Source organism: Seriola lalandi, unplaced genomic scaffold, assembly GCF_002814215.2.
Source record: "Seriola lalandi dorsalis isolate HSWRI2012SDOR001 ecotype SW California unplaced genomic scaffold, Sedor1 jcf7180002054758, whole genome shotgun sequence".
NCBI lineage: Eukaryota > Metazoa > Chordata > Actinopteri > Carangiformes > Carangidae > Seriola > Seriola lalandi.
In genome coordinates, this window is record NW_019525311.1 from 1,476,897 (window position 1) to 1,492,848 (window position 15,952).

At 39.8% G+C, this 15,952-nt stretch overlaps 2 protein-coding genes across 2 annotated transcripts; one reads left to right on the forward strand and one right to left on the reverse strand.

Moving 5' to 3' along the window:
• Positions 1 to 4,407: 4,407 nt before the first annotated feature.
• LOC111668774 (melanoregulin) lies at positions 4,408 to 9,844 on the reverse strand. The gene is made up of 5 exons (XM_023424903.2): positions 9,545 to 9,844; positions 9,122 to 9,377; positions 5,404 to 5,494; positions 5,119 to 5,285; positions 4,408 to 4,973 (listed from the first exon to the last, which is right to left on the reverse strand). The coding sequence occupies exons 1-5, from the start codon at positions 9,619 to 9,621 to the stop codon at positions 4,902 to 4,904; spliced, it is 663 nt and encodes a 220-aa protein (XP_023280671.1). The 5' UTR covers positions 9,622 to 9,844; the 3' UTR covers positions 4,408 to 4,901.
• Positions 9,845 to 10,300: 456 nt separating this feature from the next.
• On the forward strand, positions 10,301 to 14,547 carry LOC111668749 (carboxypeptidase O-like). The gene is made up of 11 exons (XM_023424862.2): positions 10,301 to 10,578; positions 10,890 to 10,953; positions 11,160 to 11,261; positions 11,516 to 11,626; positions 11,717 to 11,833; positions 12,035 to 12,128; positions 12,320 to 12,412; positions 12,692 to 12,801; positions 12,898 to 12,982; positions 13,420 to 13,500; positions 13,604 to 14,547. The coding sequence occupies exons 1-11, from the start codon at positions 10,505 to 10,507 to the stop codon at positions 13,831 to 13,833; spliced, it is 1,161 nt and encodes a 386-aa protein (XP_023280630.1). The 5' UTR covers positions 10,301 to 10,504; the 3' UTR covers positions 13,834 to 14,547.
• Positions 14,548 to 15,952: the final 1,405 nt, after the last annotated feature.

Genomic DNA, 15,952 nt, shown 5'->3' on the forward strand with positions numbered 1-15,952 from the left:
TTCAGTGGTTTCCATATACATATACTGTATGTATCCATAAGACCAGCTAACACCAATCACTTTTGTAACAGGGATACTGTGGTTAATTTAGTAACAGCACTTGTGGACATAAGAGAAAATACATACACACAAGAAGATGAACACATCCACACATGTGGAAGGGGATTTTTTGGCAAAGTTGGGGGGTGGGGCATGGCCCCAACAGCTGGGTGAGACAACTCAAACATCCAAAACCACATCAGTGATGCTGTAACCCACATACACACATACTGTACATATACTGCGCATATACACACAGCTGCATCTGGATATATCCTTAACCCGTTAATGCTGATTATTAGTTCAAACTTACTTGGCTTATTAAAACATGCTGTATCTAGAATGCACTAATGCCAGATGCTGACCCACTGAACAGTGATCTTCCTCCTGAGTCCTGAGGCCACTTATCAATACAGTTACAGGGATTACAATTACAGGAACAATACACAGTCTGAAATTGAGGGGAATCACATTGATCTCCTTTCATCATGTTCAATTTTAGGGAAATAAATCAGGATATTTTAAGAGCATCAGTGGAATTGTGTAATTACTGATCCACCACTGATGACCACAGACATGCTGTAGAACACACCCTGCCCTGCCCAAAGGATTGCTTCAGCCATCTGTGGTGTGTGTATATGTTCTGTGTGTGTGTATACAGTGTGTGTGCATATGCATTTACTGCCTGAACTAAGAAACAAAGAATGACAGTCAGTGATGCACTTCATCCTTATTTGTAAATCTGTGTGCAATGTTTTGATTTTTTAAATCTATTTCAAGTCAATAATCTTGAACTGGTGAATAATGGGAGTGCAGCTAAATGTGTTGTTGGCCATTAAAATGCAATAACACAATAAAATGGCAGTCTGGTTACAATTAAAGACAATTTAGAATTTTCTCTGGAATTTTAAATCTAAAAAGGTAAAAGCAGTGCAGAATTTAAGTGTTTCAAATTAGGTTTACATATAATTTAAGGATATGTACTTGAAATTAATATTTCCACTTTGGGAAATTACTGTGAATTTGTTCTGCTCTTACCTTAGTGACAGGTCTTTCTTTGTCATGGGAGAATTCTCCTTGTCTACAGCTGCTCTCTCGTGTTGTTCCGCAGGGGTCAATCCTTGATACTTTTCTGTTTTCAATTTACATTCTCCTCATTCAGGTCATTTCATATGTAACGACAGTATTAATGTCCAATATGCTGACAATACTCTGCTCTATGACCCACTTAAAAATGATGACATCTCAGGTGACTTAATGATGCAAAATCATTTTATTCGCCCTGGCCATTCACATTCAAGGGAATCTTAGGAGCTTAAACAATAATATTAGATTCTAATATTTTTATTTTTGACTCCAAGCTTTGTTTGCCCTCATTTTCTCTCACCTAGATTATTGTAATTCACCCAATAGAGGAGACCATATCACTCCACTCCCATTCTTGCCTCTTTATTTTGGTTGCTGGTCAAATAATAATTGGTGTTGGATGGCATAGACCATAAAACCTAAACCTTTCTCTACAGTCTCTATTAAAACTGTAGTTGGTGGTTTGACTTGAAGGCAACACAGTAACGCTGCCTTTCTTGAGCAGACTCTTGACTTCTGACCTTCTGTTGGGAGTCACTGAGGTCAGCACACTATTGGCTGGTTTATTTGTTCAGTTCTATAAACATCCGTCGCAAATTACTGAGTGTGTGTGTGTGCAAGTATATGTCTCTTAAGTTTGTGTGTGTGGGTGTAACACTGCTGTCAAATCTATCTTATCATAAATGACTCTCTGAGATAAACAGTGCAGGTTTTGAAAGGGGTTAAGATGGGATGAAAAAGGGTGCATCTTTAGACTGAATTTACATTCAATCCGCCATTATAAGTATCCCTTTACTAAACAAGTGGACAAACCAATAGAGGTAGCTTATATCATTTTTTTAACAGCAATATAGCAGAATCTCCATGTAAAAGGGGCTTTAGTTTAGTATGTTAGCATGCTACCATTTGCTAATTAGCACTAAACACAAAGGCTGATGGAAGTGTCATTAGTTTTGCAAAGAGGCCTATCTGGTCATAAAAGTAAAATTTTGACCTGATGATGTTGCTGGAGGAAAGGTTGCAAACAAATATGACTTAATGGCAATTCATCCAATAAAGTTAATTTTCAGTGTGATAGCCCAACTGAAACTGAGTTATACTTAAATGTTGAATTATGAGAGGTTTCTGTTTGTACAATCTTACTAAGTGCCAATAGAATACACGGCCTTGAAGACAGCTGATTATAAGTATGTTTAGTCTCCAGAGGGATGAGTAGAAATAAGTATCAAGTCACTATTACCCATGTTTATTGGGTGTTTCTTAATCCAGCCATTGGATTCATGCTTTCGATTGCCTGAGTCACCGTATAACCTCCAAATCCAAATGGCACTCTATAGTCCGTCATTACAGACTTTGACATTTATCTGATGTTAGTAAAACATTCGTCACTGTGGCAAAGTGTTTTGTACCTGGACATAAACACAGAGGTCTTGACCTCATGAGTCACGGGTTCCCATTATAAACTCCCTGAGATGCAAGATTTTAATGAAACACAGCATAGGACCTGTTTTTATTAGTCTTCACACAAGGGAGAGAGAGAGAGACACACACACCAAAGAGATGTGGAGGAAAGGGTGTGATGAAAGAAGGCTGAGAAAGAAATCCACAGGAAAAAAGTCTGTTAACATAAAGAAACAATCGGGCCGTAAATGATTCCTCAACCCATACATATTCAGGCCCGATTCTTATCACATTCTTACTATATTACATGTTTTGGATATTGTGCCTTTTTTTAAACAAATAAACAAACAAAACACAGCATGTTAATTAATTAGCTTTGGAGACGCTGGTAGACAGATTTTGTTACTGTTGGACAGAGCCAAGCTTGCTGTTTCCCTCTGTTTCCAGTCTTTGCATTAACTGTTTCCTGGCTGAAGATTTGTATTTAGTGGATAAGATGGATAAATTCTGATACCCAAAGCTATGACTGGAAAACCCTTGCATACCACTTACACTGCATGTGTGTGTGTGTGTTTGTGTGTGTGTGTGTGTGTGTGTGTGTGTATGGACAACACCCCACTGAAGCCTCTCAGAAAATATCTGACCATAAGCAGTAGTCACAGTCTGAATGACCATGAGTGTGTGTGACCATACTGTGCGCCTTGACCACTGACTGGGCTTTGGCTGATTTTGTCTTACACACCACACACACACACACACACACACACACACACACACACACACACACACATGAGCACTGCTTCCTAAGAGGTATATGGTGAGATTTTGACCCTTTGAGTGGACATGTTAATAACCTCAATGTGACAGTCTAGTCTGTTGTCTCTGATTTTTGTTCTCTAACCCTCTGAATCATTCCTTCCGTCATTGTCACATTTCAGTCCAATTCACTCGATGCAAGAATACTGATCATTGACTCTCTTTCTCTCTCTGGGATAATATTTCAGTGAAATTCTGAAGAATGATGTCAGCATTACACGACCTAAAATGCACATGCATACACACACAAAGGTATAATGAGGAAAAGGTGCAAGCAGCACAATGCCTTTCAGTGCTGCCAGACTATTGGCTCGCTCCTCATGCTGCTCCCTTCCCCCAGCGTTCCCCTTCTTTCGGTCCACATCTGTTTCCCAAACTTGGGAAGGGGCCTTGGAGAGAACAATATCTGGGTCAGAGTAAACTCTCTCTTTCTGTGTGCATGTGTGCGCGAGAGCATGAATGTGTGTGCAACATACTGCAGTCATCAACTGTATGAAAACTGTCTCACACTCTGAAGATAGTGCAGTGGTGCAAATGGGTGTATGCCATTCAGTGTGTAGAGTACAGCCCTAAAATGATTCAAAAAATGGTTTTGAGTGAAAGCCAAGATGAGACATTATCATCTGCATGCTGCACAAATCCTGAATCTCTGCTCAGAAAATGTAGAAATAGAAGTTTAATTTCTCATTGAAAGACTGCATTACTTACACTGTGCACCTCATTCTTATGCTGGGTATTATTGCTATTGTGATTAACACTGTAAGCACTGCTGCTTTGAGACTAAAACAAACACAATTGCATTTAAAATAATCTTAAATGTTACTGAATAACTTTTTTCGTCAACTTCCAACATTGTTGTTTGAGGAGCAAATGCTGAATATTTGCTTTCCTTTAATGTATTGGAAAGAGACAAATTCATAAGTCTAATAGAGTAAAAAAAGTTTCACCCATCTGTGATTCAGATGCTTCAGTATTTTTTTTTCTTCCAGTTTAACCCACTGTAACATGATGATATGCTTCCACCATGTGGACAAAAGTGCAAACACAATGTCAAACGGAGCCAAATGAAACTGACTGAGCACCTCCAGCTGCTGGAATGAGCAAATATGTTTTATTAGTCACAAAAAACATACAGTTTGTTATCATCACTGTCATCAGTTAACAACGTGTGTTAAATGGATTGTCTCATGTTAAATATAGACACCAAATACATCTATGTACCTGCAGATGATTTCTTAACTTTTTTTGAATTGGCTGTCTGCAGTATGTACCTATATTACATAACCAAAACAACCAACTAAAACAAGCACAAAAAACATATTTTAACCAGCATCTCCACCTGTAACATTGTCTCTTACAAACTGTGCGGTTTATACAAAAAAGTGCAACTTACCATTATGCAGTGTAATGACTCAATCAACAGTGAAAGAGCAGGTATTTCAATTTGCCTTTACCATTAAATGTATGCTGGTATGTGTCAAAGTTTACTTGTGCAGTGTCTATCAAAATTTTTCGTTACCCTCTCTGTCAGCCTTTATGTCTTTTTCTTTCTGTCACTGTTATTTCTTGGGATATTTTTCTTTGGCCAGTCTGACAAAGTCCTCAGCACTGTCCAGTGACACCAGGCAGTCCTGAGAGAAAGATGGAGGCAGATGAGGAACATGAAAAAACTGAAATAGGGGACATTGGAAATGGCAGATGCAGATGGAGCAATAAAGACATAACTATGTGTGTGTATGTCTGTGTGGGTGTGGGTGTGTGTGCGTGTGTGTGTACCATAACATAGAGGTATCTGGTCTGGGGTCCTGTCCCAGGAGGGAAGAGAGAGGTGTGGTCCAGCAGCTGTTTCAACAGTTCGGTAGATCTGTTATTATGCTCCTGATCTCGACTGAACCGGCTCTGTCTGTTAACACACAGCAAGGAATCCACCTCACGCTGATAACCTGCAGAGACAGAGATGGAAAGTCAAAAGTACAGGGGAAAATTAAATGACAGGAGGACAACAGAGTCAAACAGAGTGCAGTGAATTGGATGAAGTGGAGATGAGGCTAAGCATCTCACCTAGCTGCAACAAGATTTTCTTCCATCGAGCTCTGACTTCTCGTCTTGCATAGCGCAAAGTGTGTATGTCATAATTCAGCTTCTCCCATTCCTATGGGCAAATACACAATACATGAATATAAATTTATCATATACAAAAAGTGTTCTTTAACTAACTAACTAATATATGTCACCAACATTGCGGTTTGCGATGCCGTAATCATAGTTTGGTTTCTGTAAAATGAACTGAACAGTTGAATTGTGGAGAATCTATCTGAGCTAACAATGTGTACCTTGTCAATATTGACAAATGCTTAAACATTTATATCTTTGCGCATGTTCATACCGTGCTTTGCACAAGCTTTAGGTGGGTTTTTAAGAGACTTAGTCCTCAGTTTTTTTGCTCCTTATTTTGTAGGACGGTTGGGCACAAGCAGCTGATGCTGATTTAATTGTGATAGTATTATTTTTGCAGGTAACCTTTCAGATATCAATTGACTGGGCAATCTGGATATGATTAAAAGTTTGTACTGATGATGGCTTTAGAAAATTTAGTGGGTTCATTAAAATCATTACACTTCACACTGACCATATGAATGTGGCCCAAATGTCATGACAATTCATCCAGTAGCTGTATAGGGATTTCACCAAAAACCAGAAATGTCAACCCATGGTGCTTCTAAAGAAGTCGAGGATCATTAAAGTCATCCTCTGGGGAACATGAATGCCTGAAAGAAATTTCAGGTCAATCTATCCAATAATTGAGATATTTCAGTCTGGAAAAAAGTACTGACATCACCATCCCTGGAGCCACATCACTAGCATGGCTAGAAACTTAGCAGAAATTAACTGGTGAATTTCAGATGTTGTGACACAAAATATTAAATAAACCAGATTTTATCTGACGCTCAAAGACCTTCAAAGTCCACAGTCCTCCCACATACAGCAAGTGTTTTTACTTATCATGCCTAATTAGGCCCCTTCTGTGTGGACATGTAATGCTTCATTAAATTAGTTTTTTTGCCCGTCTTCAACCTTAGCAACAATCAGCTAGAATAAGTGAAACCACCTGCCGAGGTGGTTAAAATTATCTTAAGCTTTGTGCCTTTTCACTGCAGACTTTTAAACATATCATAGTAGGAAAAAATGAAATAAATGATAGTTGAATTTAATTTGGCTGCTCCACTTTTAAGGTCCTGGTAATGTGCATGCTGGCTCACTGTCACACTGTAACCTGAGCTTTTACTGCTTTGACACGTCAAAATATTTGGTATTGAAAATGTCTGTGTCATTCAGAATGTCACACTGATGCCAGGTAGCATAACTGGTAGTGTTTCAAACAGATTTCCTTACTGAAAGATACTGTGAACTGTTTTACACACTGCCATGTCCTACTTTACTGAATGGGCTTTTTCCCCCACTGCTTAATTACCTTTTGATGCATTCTGAGTCTGCTTGGCCAATATTAAAAAGACTCCCACACCATAACAGGAATGGTTCAGTGAATGTTCTGTTTGAATGTTCAGCCAGGCTGTTGGCCCCCATCTCTATTAAGGAATCCATTTATTAACACAATGTGCCCACTGTGTCCTGCAGCCAGCTATTATCAACGTTAAGACTATTCAGACAGTTCAGACTGTCTGATCAGAGACTGAAATCTTCTACATGGAGATTGACTGAGATGTAATCTGGATATATAGAAGGAAACGGTCTCTGAGTGATGGTCCCGATGCAATAGGACTCATACAATCTGTATATTTGAATGTGTCACTAACATAGCCACAACAATGTTTTTAAACACATTATTTACACTAAATGAATCAAGCAAAGTTAGTTTTGTAGATGTGAATTACTGAGTGACAACCAAAGAGGCATTTTGGAAAAAAATCCCAAATAGGGATGAACTAGAGGGATCATCCTGGAGCGAGTTGCCCTGCGTCTAACTCATTCTAACACTCTAATAAGAAACCTACAGCAAGTTACTGTGTGATAAGTATAGGGTCACTGATTGAGTAAGTAAATAAAGTATGTCGCCTCTTTGTGTGCATTGTGTGTGTGTGTGTGTGTGTGTGTGTGTGTGTGTGTGTGTGTGTGTGTGTGTGTGTGAGTGAGTGAGTGAGTGAGTGGAGTACACACTAATCAATGGGAGCTAGTGTCACAGGTTAGAGTTAGAATTAGGTTTGGGTTAGGCATTCAGTTGTGATGGGTCAGGTTAGGATAAGGGGTTAGAGAATGAATAATGTCAATGTGTGTGTGTGTGTGTGTGTGTGTGTGTGTGTGTGTGTGTGAGATTGTGATATGAGTCTTGACGTCAATTGGATTGGTAATTTTTGCATTTCATTCTCACTTAAAAAAACATAACAATTTGACAAACAAGCATGTTCCCTTACGTGTGGATAATATGATTTGTAGGCCGGAGGCATCTCTGTAGCAGCACAATGCTTCATTTATGGTATGTTGTAACACAACACAAAAATTGCCACTCCTGCAATTTGGATATTGCACTTGAGCATATTGTGATTTCGATAATATTTCAATTAACTGTTCAGCCCTACTTGGAGTTCTTCTGAATGTTGCATTAAACATAAACACAAGCAACGCTGCGTGCCTCTTTATACATCAGCAGACAAATTGACTTCTGGCTCACTTTCCTTCATTACTCTGGAAACACCAAGTTAATTTCTGCCAATAAGATATCTGTTATATTAAGTTATTTTAGAATCTAGGTCAAGTTCATTTGCTGATGTGAGTCAAAAGCTTCTTTGAGAGCCACATGTGTACAGTATGTCTTCTCCCCTTATTAGATAAAGAGGTTAGAGATCTGTGATGGAACAGATAAGAGAATTACTGTTTTACTGAATTACAGTAGTACCGCTTTGTACTAGCACAACTGTGGATTTTCTAAAAGCATGTGCGCATTTAGAAATACAGTCAATCTTTGTCCAGATCTAAATGTTGGGTCTCTGCTTGGTTAATTTACTGATAACTGTGGGAAATCTATGAACTACAGCTACACACAAAAATAATGCAAAATTCAGTGTAACCCAGTAAATAGACAACTCTGTCAGATGGTGTAGTGACTTTTGTCAAATTCTTTAAAATTTCTGTTAAGAAACATCAAGTCAGCTGGAATATCGATAAAGAAAAACTGACATGTTAAAATGTGAAATAGCTGTAGATATAGATATATTTCATTATACGCTGAAGTTAAAATAAAATATGTAAAAATGAAATGGCTCTCAACTGTAAAATTGTGACTTTTGCTCCATTTTCATCATCCCATCATTATTTTAAGTAACCCTAAAAAGGATCAGGCAATCTGGTCATTTCAGATGAAACTGGGACCTTGGAAGGTGACTGCAGTAGTCAGTAATAATGAGTAATAGTCAGTAATAGTAGTAATAAATCATAACTTAGCTTAGCTTAGTTTAACTGAAAATCCACAATAAAGACACATTTATTCTCACATTCAGCTGTGGTGAATTATGATATAAAAATGAAAACTCTTAAAGAGTGTACGCTGTGTCTTGCATAGATATAATACGATCCTCTGGTCTGTGTAACATATTAAGGAGAGGAAGTCTTATTTCCAGGGATTTTCAATGTTAAAAAAAATTGTCAGTGTCCAATTTTTGTCATTTTGAACGGATACAAACAGTTACTTTTTCTCTATGAAATGTATTTATTCCCTCGCACTGCTCTTCATATCATACACAGCAACAATACACGTTTATTTCACCTCTGTGGCCTTGTCAGCCTGGTCTCTCATGCTGATAAAAGCCTGTAGCTCTCTGTCCGATCCTCGCCTGATGGGAGAATCACGGCGTGTGTTTGTGCTGGCCCAGGGCTCAGCTGTGCTCCTTTGGCCTTGCTTGTTGCTCCGCGGGCTCCTTTTCGAAGGCTGTGGGCCAAAGAGGCTCTCCTCTTCTGTGTCACTGTCGCTGGACTCGCTGGATAACAGATCTGGTCGCCTGGGAGCTGTGGTGGTGCGCATGCTAAAGAGGAAGACAGAAGAGTGAAAGGAGATCACTGTTTCAAAATTCAGATATGATTGTCTTGAAACTCATTAAGATGTTTTAGATTCTAGTATATTAATAATAAATGGAGACTGAAGGCAGATCTTCAGGTTTGTCGCCATGTTTGTCAGGTGTTTTTATCTCACCGCAAAATGGCGCTCTTCTCTTCTCTGTTGTGTTTCAGATAGTAGTGACAGCAGCAAATGGTGAATTTAGCACCCATTGGTCCTTTAAAAAAAAAAAAAGGTTCCAACAATGGATATCTATCCTTCCTGATTTAATCCAACTTCCGTCACACCTCCTGCCACAGGTTTCATCCAGTCTCCTCAGGAAACCTGAATATTTCCAAGCTGTCAAATCCTCATTTGCAAACGTCCAAGAGTAGAAATCCAGGCAAAGGTACTAACTTGTTATGTCCATCCTCCTTTCTCCATGCCTGCCCTGGCCTAAATGAGAGCCATCTGTCAATTACATTATCCGCGTGAGTCCAAACAAGGACGACAACAACAACTACAACACACACACACACACACACACACAGGGCAGTTGAGGATGAATGTCACATTTGTTCAGCAACTCCTGATAGTGCAGAATGCAGTGGAAGAGTCATAGCTTTGTAAACACAAGCTCACTGCACAGTTTGCACTTTAAATCGGGGTTTGTCCCATCATGTACTCCCTGCTCTGTAATTAGTTCTGTGAAACGTCTGTGTTCATGCTCGCAGGAGGAGAAGCATTATGAGTGTTTGGGTAAGATAGATACATAAAGAAACAAGCAGAAGGCCTGCAACTGTACCTTGGGATATCACTTGTTATATAATTTTACTGACATCTCATAAAGGTTAATATATAACTGATTCATAATTGTTTCTACAATCCCACATAGCTCACATTTTATTTACCTCAGTATAAGATTGTTAAGATTGCTGGTAATAATTGTTTTTTGTCCACATGGCAACAAGGTCACCTATCTGAACATAATGTACTGTTGCTGCTGCTGGAAGTGACAACAGTGTTAATGCTGCAGGCGCAGGTGCAACAGGTAAAGAAACAGTGGCTCGTCTGAGGAGGGAAAGTGACAGGAAAGGTCTAAGTGAGAAAGAGCAAATGAGGATGACATTTAAATGTTGGATACTGGGTTCGTTCCTGCTGATAAACAGTGGCTTAGAGACTCCTCACGGGTGAGTTGAGTTGAATTTATTATTAATCTATTAGGTATAGTGTCATCAGTGTTTAACCTAACCAAGTGTGTCCAAGCAATTTTCATTCAGTTTTGTCTTCAATGGTTTGCCAGTCACACGAATCGAAACTAACAATTCCCCTATACCTCCCTTTAAAGGTATAGCAGTTATTGCAGTTGTTTCGTGCAGGTGTTTCACAGTCGAACTGCAACCTTTGTTAATTCATGTTCAAATAAACTAAGTGTTGACATACTGGAGGTAAGGTTCCTTTAAAAAAAACTTATTAATTCCATTCATTTTTACATTTACAGTTCAGAGGAGGGTTTGCAATCAACATGGAGCTATGATTACACCAAGTATCACCCTATGGATGAGGTAAGGGTCTCTTTAAATGTTTCTAGGTTGGGCTTTCCTCAGGGGATATTTTATTAGAAATACATTTTCTATGTTGTGTCACAGCCCTTGTTCTTCTTTTTAAATTTGCACTTTAATCTTTGTATAACACAGATGGACCTTGACCAGAGAAAACTATAAATAGCGGTATTGAAATGAATTATCACATTGATTAAATCGCACCACAGATCTACAGGTGGATGGAAGAAGTCGAGCGAGGAAACCCAGGGCTGGTCTCCTCTGCTGTGTATGGACAAACCTATGAAGGACGAAATATCACACTGCTGAAGGTAAACAAATAAAAAAAAAATCACTATGACATACACAAGTGAACACATGGAAACATGATGTAATCCTTCTTGTTAAACAGCGTTGTCAGTAATACTGCAGAGACACTGCAGAGGACTGGTGGATATAAAACATGTTTTTATGTTTACTTTCACTCAACCAGCGTCACTTGCTTCTTACCCAGTTATTTATTCTCAGCATTTCCTAAAATGACCCTCATTCACCCACACTGGCTCGTGTCGTGTGTCCTCTCCAGCTGGGCCTGAAAAATTCAGAGGGCAGAGAGAAGAAGGTGATCTGGGTGGACTGCGGTATCCACGCTCGAGAGTGGATCGCTCCCGCCTTCTGCCAGTGGTTCGTTAAAGAGGTGTGTGCGCTCAGACATCATTTCAGTCATACACACGCACGCAAACAAGCGCGCTCTGACATGTTTGTTTGAAATTCTTCCTTTGTTCAGATCGTGAACTCGTATAAAACCAACAAGAAGCTGGAACAGATGCTGCAGAACCTGGACATCTATGTTACTCCTGTAATTAATGTGGATGGATATATATTCACCTGGACCAATGACAGCGTGAGTCCTTCTTAAATTCAGCAAGCACCACTGTGAACACATGGACTTACTGTTTTAGGACTGAGTGACATGTCTCCATCTTGTGTCTGCTCAGTGAAAGCATCACATTTAGTCTGTCAAAGATATGACTGTAAATGAGTGACTTCATTAACACTGCACACACACTCTCTGTGCCTGCATCTGTGTGTTGTTTTCATGTAGACTCGTCTGTGGAGAAAGTCCCGTTCCCTCCCTCCCCAAGGAAGTGACTGTTATGGTGTCGACCTCAACAGAAACTTTAATGCCAACTGGGGAAGTGAGTTACATACTGTCCTCAAAGTAAAGTGTGATTGATAACACACAGACAAAAAACACTGACTTAGTGTAATTAGACATTATTGTGTCAGTGTGTAGCCCTTTTTAGTGAATTCATATTTTAGAATTACTTTTGACATAAGAAAACAAACATATTGTAAACATGTCCCTCCTTGTTGTTCCTCTCCCCAGCCGTAGGTGTGTCATTTGACAGTTGTGCCAACACCTACTGTGGGAAATCACCAGCGTCAGAGCCAGAGGCTAAAGCTGTGATGGAATTTGTTGGTAACTACCTCTGAAATTACATTAAAAACAATTGCATTATCAAAAATGAGATGGTAGTTTTTTTTTAAATATATGTGTCATAAATTACATGTACAGTAAGTCCATAATTAAAAATCATGAAAACATAAATCTATAAAATCATAAGATATAAAAGCCCCAGTTTAAAAACATGACTGACTTCATTACTTAGGTGCTGCTATGCTCTTGTTTACATTCACTCAGGGGTCGTACCTGTTGTCATCTAGATACCAATACCATTTTTGTTCTGTCTGTATCTAGGCGGAATGGCTAAACAGATTCTGTGTTTCCTCACTATCCACTCTGCTGGGCAACTCATACTCCTGCCATATGGCCACCCTGAGATCTCTGCACCCAACTACAATGAACTGGTGAGTGCGTGCGTGTGTACGTGCATGTGAATTTTTATGAAGCACAGTAGTGGACCTTTAGGTGAAAGATAAACGCATTACGTGTGAACTGTGCAGGTTTCAGTTGGCAAGGCTGCAGCAGCAGAGATGAAGAAGGTGCATGGAATGAACTACACTGTAGGGACGTCTCCACAAATCCTCTGTAAGACTCACTCACACATGCACACACACACACACACACACTGACCTGACCTCTTCCTCCATGGCCTTGCCTGTCCTAAATAGTTGTTATTATCACACAGTCTGCTCTGCACGTGTGAAGTCACTCTAATGAGCAACCTAAATAAAAAGAATGAACACTAAGGCCACAATTTGAAATTCATATTGTCTTTAGTATGACTTAGTGAGAGGGATATGGCATCATCTGCTTGACATATTGTGGATTTGTGTCTTTTGGCATTTTATATGTCTTCCCTTCTCACACAACACACAGTTCAAGTGGAAGTGAAATACTTATGTGCATTTTCTATTGAAGGAAATTTGTTGATGTCTCTTACACTTTTTGCTTCCATCCCTCCTCCTCTGACCCTTCCTCTTCCTCTTCCTCGTCATCTCTCTCTTTCCCTCTGTCACCATCAGATCCAAACTCAGGTTCGAGTCGTGACTGGGCTCGTCTCATTGGTATCCCATTCTCGTACACCTTTGAGCTGAGGGACAAAGGTGAGTTGGACTTCAGTAACATGTACTCAATATAGTCATCCGCCAAACATAACGCGCTGACTTTGACTAAGAAATACTTTGATGTCACTTAACGATCCTCCAGGTGAGTTCAGCCACTTGCTACCAGAGGAGCAGATACAGCCGGCCTGCGAGGAGGCGTACGCAGGAGCTCTCTCCATCATCGCTCATGTTCACGACAAGACTTTCACTGACGGTACCCTCCCTAACGCTGCTGTCACCACGGTGATGGGCTTCAACACAGTTTCTGGGGTTGCTATGACGATGTGGTGCACTTTCATGACTGTGTTACTCACTGCAGGGATCTCAGTGTAAGACTCAATCATACAAAGCTGGGTTAGAAGGAGATACTGCAGATTCTGGTCAGGCCTCTTTCAGAAGGGTCAGAGGGGATGACTGAGCATTCAACGGAAATATTTAATATTGCAATTATATCTACAATCTATTGTATTTTTTATCATCATTAGTGTATATTAATGTTGTGTAAATTTGGATTTTATTGGAGGCAACCGACTTGAAACAAAATTTCACAGCAACATGATGTTAATGCTGTTGTACATGCCTTGCACAGCAGGGGGCAGCGTTGCCTTATTTTACACACCACACTCTTTCCCATCCGTGTGGGGCTTCTCTCAACCTGACGCATTTCATTTTATTAAATTCATTTTCTTTATCTGTGTCACGCGGCTGATGAAGTTTACATATACGTTAGTCTCCTCCCTCATATATGAGCATCTTCTTGTTTTGCCATCACAACTGATTCTCACAATCTCCAGCATCAGGTTCATGTCAAAAGACACACACATCATATGACTTGATGAAAATACACTTTAATGAGGACTGTGAGATGGAGGTTTATCTGTGATTAATTTTTGTGAAAATTTCCATGAAGAATTTTGAGCATCAAAGAGTTCACGGTTTCTCTCTTGGGGTAGGTGCAGTGTTGCTGTAGAGCAGGGTTCTTGAACAAATGTATCTATACAAAAAAAAAATCATTGTCACACTTTAATAAACAGTGGTGGAAAACCAGACTCATGTTTTGGTACTGCACTGGGTTGAAACATGAATGTATCAGCCAAAGGCCATGAAAATGTGTCGTTAACAGATCAGCAAAAAATGTAATGTCATATACAGATGGCAGAGATTTCTTCCCTTAATATGCCTCTTTGCACTGCATTGACAAAACATTCTGTGGTGGGACTTCACGTCCCTCTGCTTTCCGTCGTCCTTTGTCATCCATTTGCAATTTCAAAATCTTAATCACACAGTCTATCTGGAGAAGGACTAGATTTTTGGGAGGCAGCTGCTTCAAGCTTGAAATTAATTTTCAGGTGGCTTTATAAAAATTTTTTTTTTTTTTACACAGATGGCCTCAAAATGCTATTCCAGTCATGTCTTAGAAGGAATTTTTCATGTTGATGTCCTCTGATGTAAAGACCACACTGCAACACACAGAACCAGTGTTAATGAGCCACAGCTCAGACCGCTGAGGTCATTCATGTCACCGTCAGAAGCTGAACTTCTTTCACTCAAGTTTTAGGATCTTCCTATATTTCTCACATTTCATTTTTCCTGCACTGGAGGGCGTTGGCTTTGACATTTTCTCATTGACTTTGAATTTTTTTACATCTATTTGGAAAAAAGTGTAGACGAGTGGGTTTCTGTTGAGAACTTTAGATACACGGTTTTCCCCTCAACCTATGTCCTCTCTCTCTCTCTCTCTCTCTCTCTCTCTCCCTCTCTCTCTCTGTTTCTCTGTGAGATTTATATTTCCAGAGTGTATTCCCCCCTGCTACCTCAATGACTGCCAGACCACCAGTTATACAGACAGACACACACACACACACAGACACACACTTGGCCACTGACAATGTGACATTGACATACTGCAGTTGAATACCTTATGTGAGGGTGAGTGATGGACCAGTCACCCTGATGGCTGCTTTCTAAAAGTGTGTGTGTGTGTGTGTGTGTGTGTGTGTGTGTGTGTGTCTGTGTGTGTGTGTTGTGTTGTGTTGTGTTGTGTTTGAGCAGCAGTGGAAATAGAATTATATTCCAGCTCACATGAAACCTCAACAGAACAGAAAGACGGGTCAAACACCAGGGGACCAAGAGAATAATAAGCAGGAACACTGACACACACACACACACACACACACACACACACACTCACACACACTCATATACAGGCCGTCAGGGAAAAAGCTATTCGCTGCTCCATCACTTACACTCCTAAAAGATACTCACAGAAGACTTGGTGAAGCAGAGCAGAGCTTCCTGACATACACACATATGAACATAAGAACTGGGCAGGGATTCAGAGACACAGATTGAAGGTGATAATAATTCACAGTGAAGTCTGGCTGGTTTAGTTATGATCAGCTCATCCATCTACTTGTGTGTGTGTGTGTGGGGTTGAGCTCGCATCAATGTA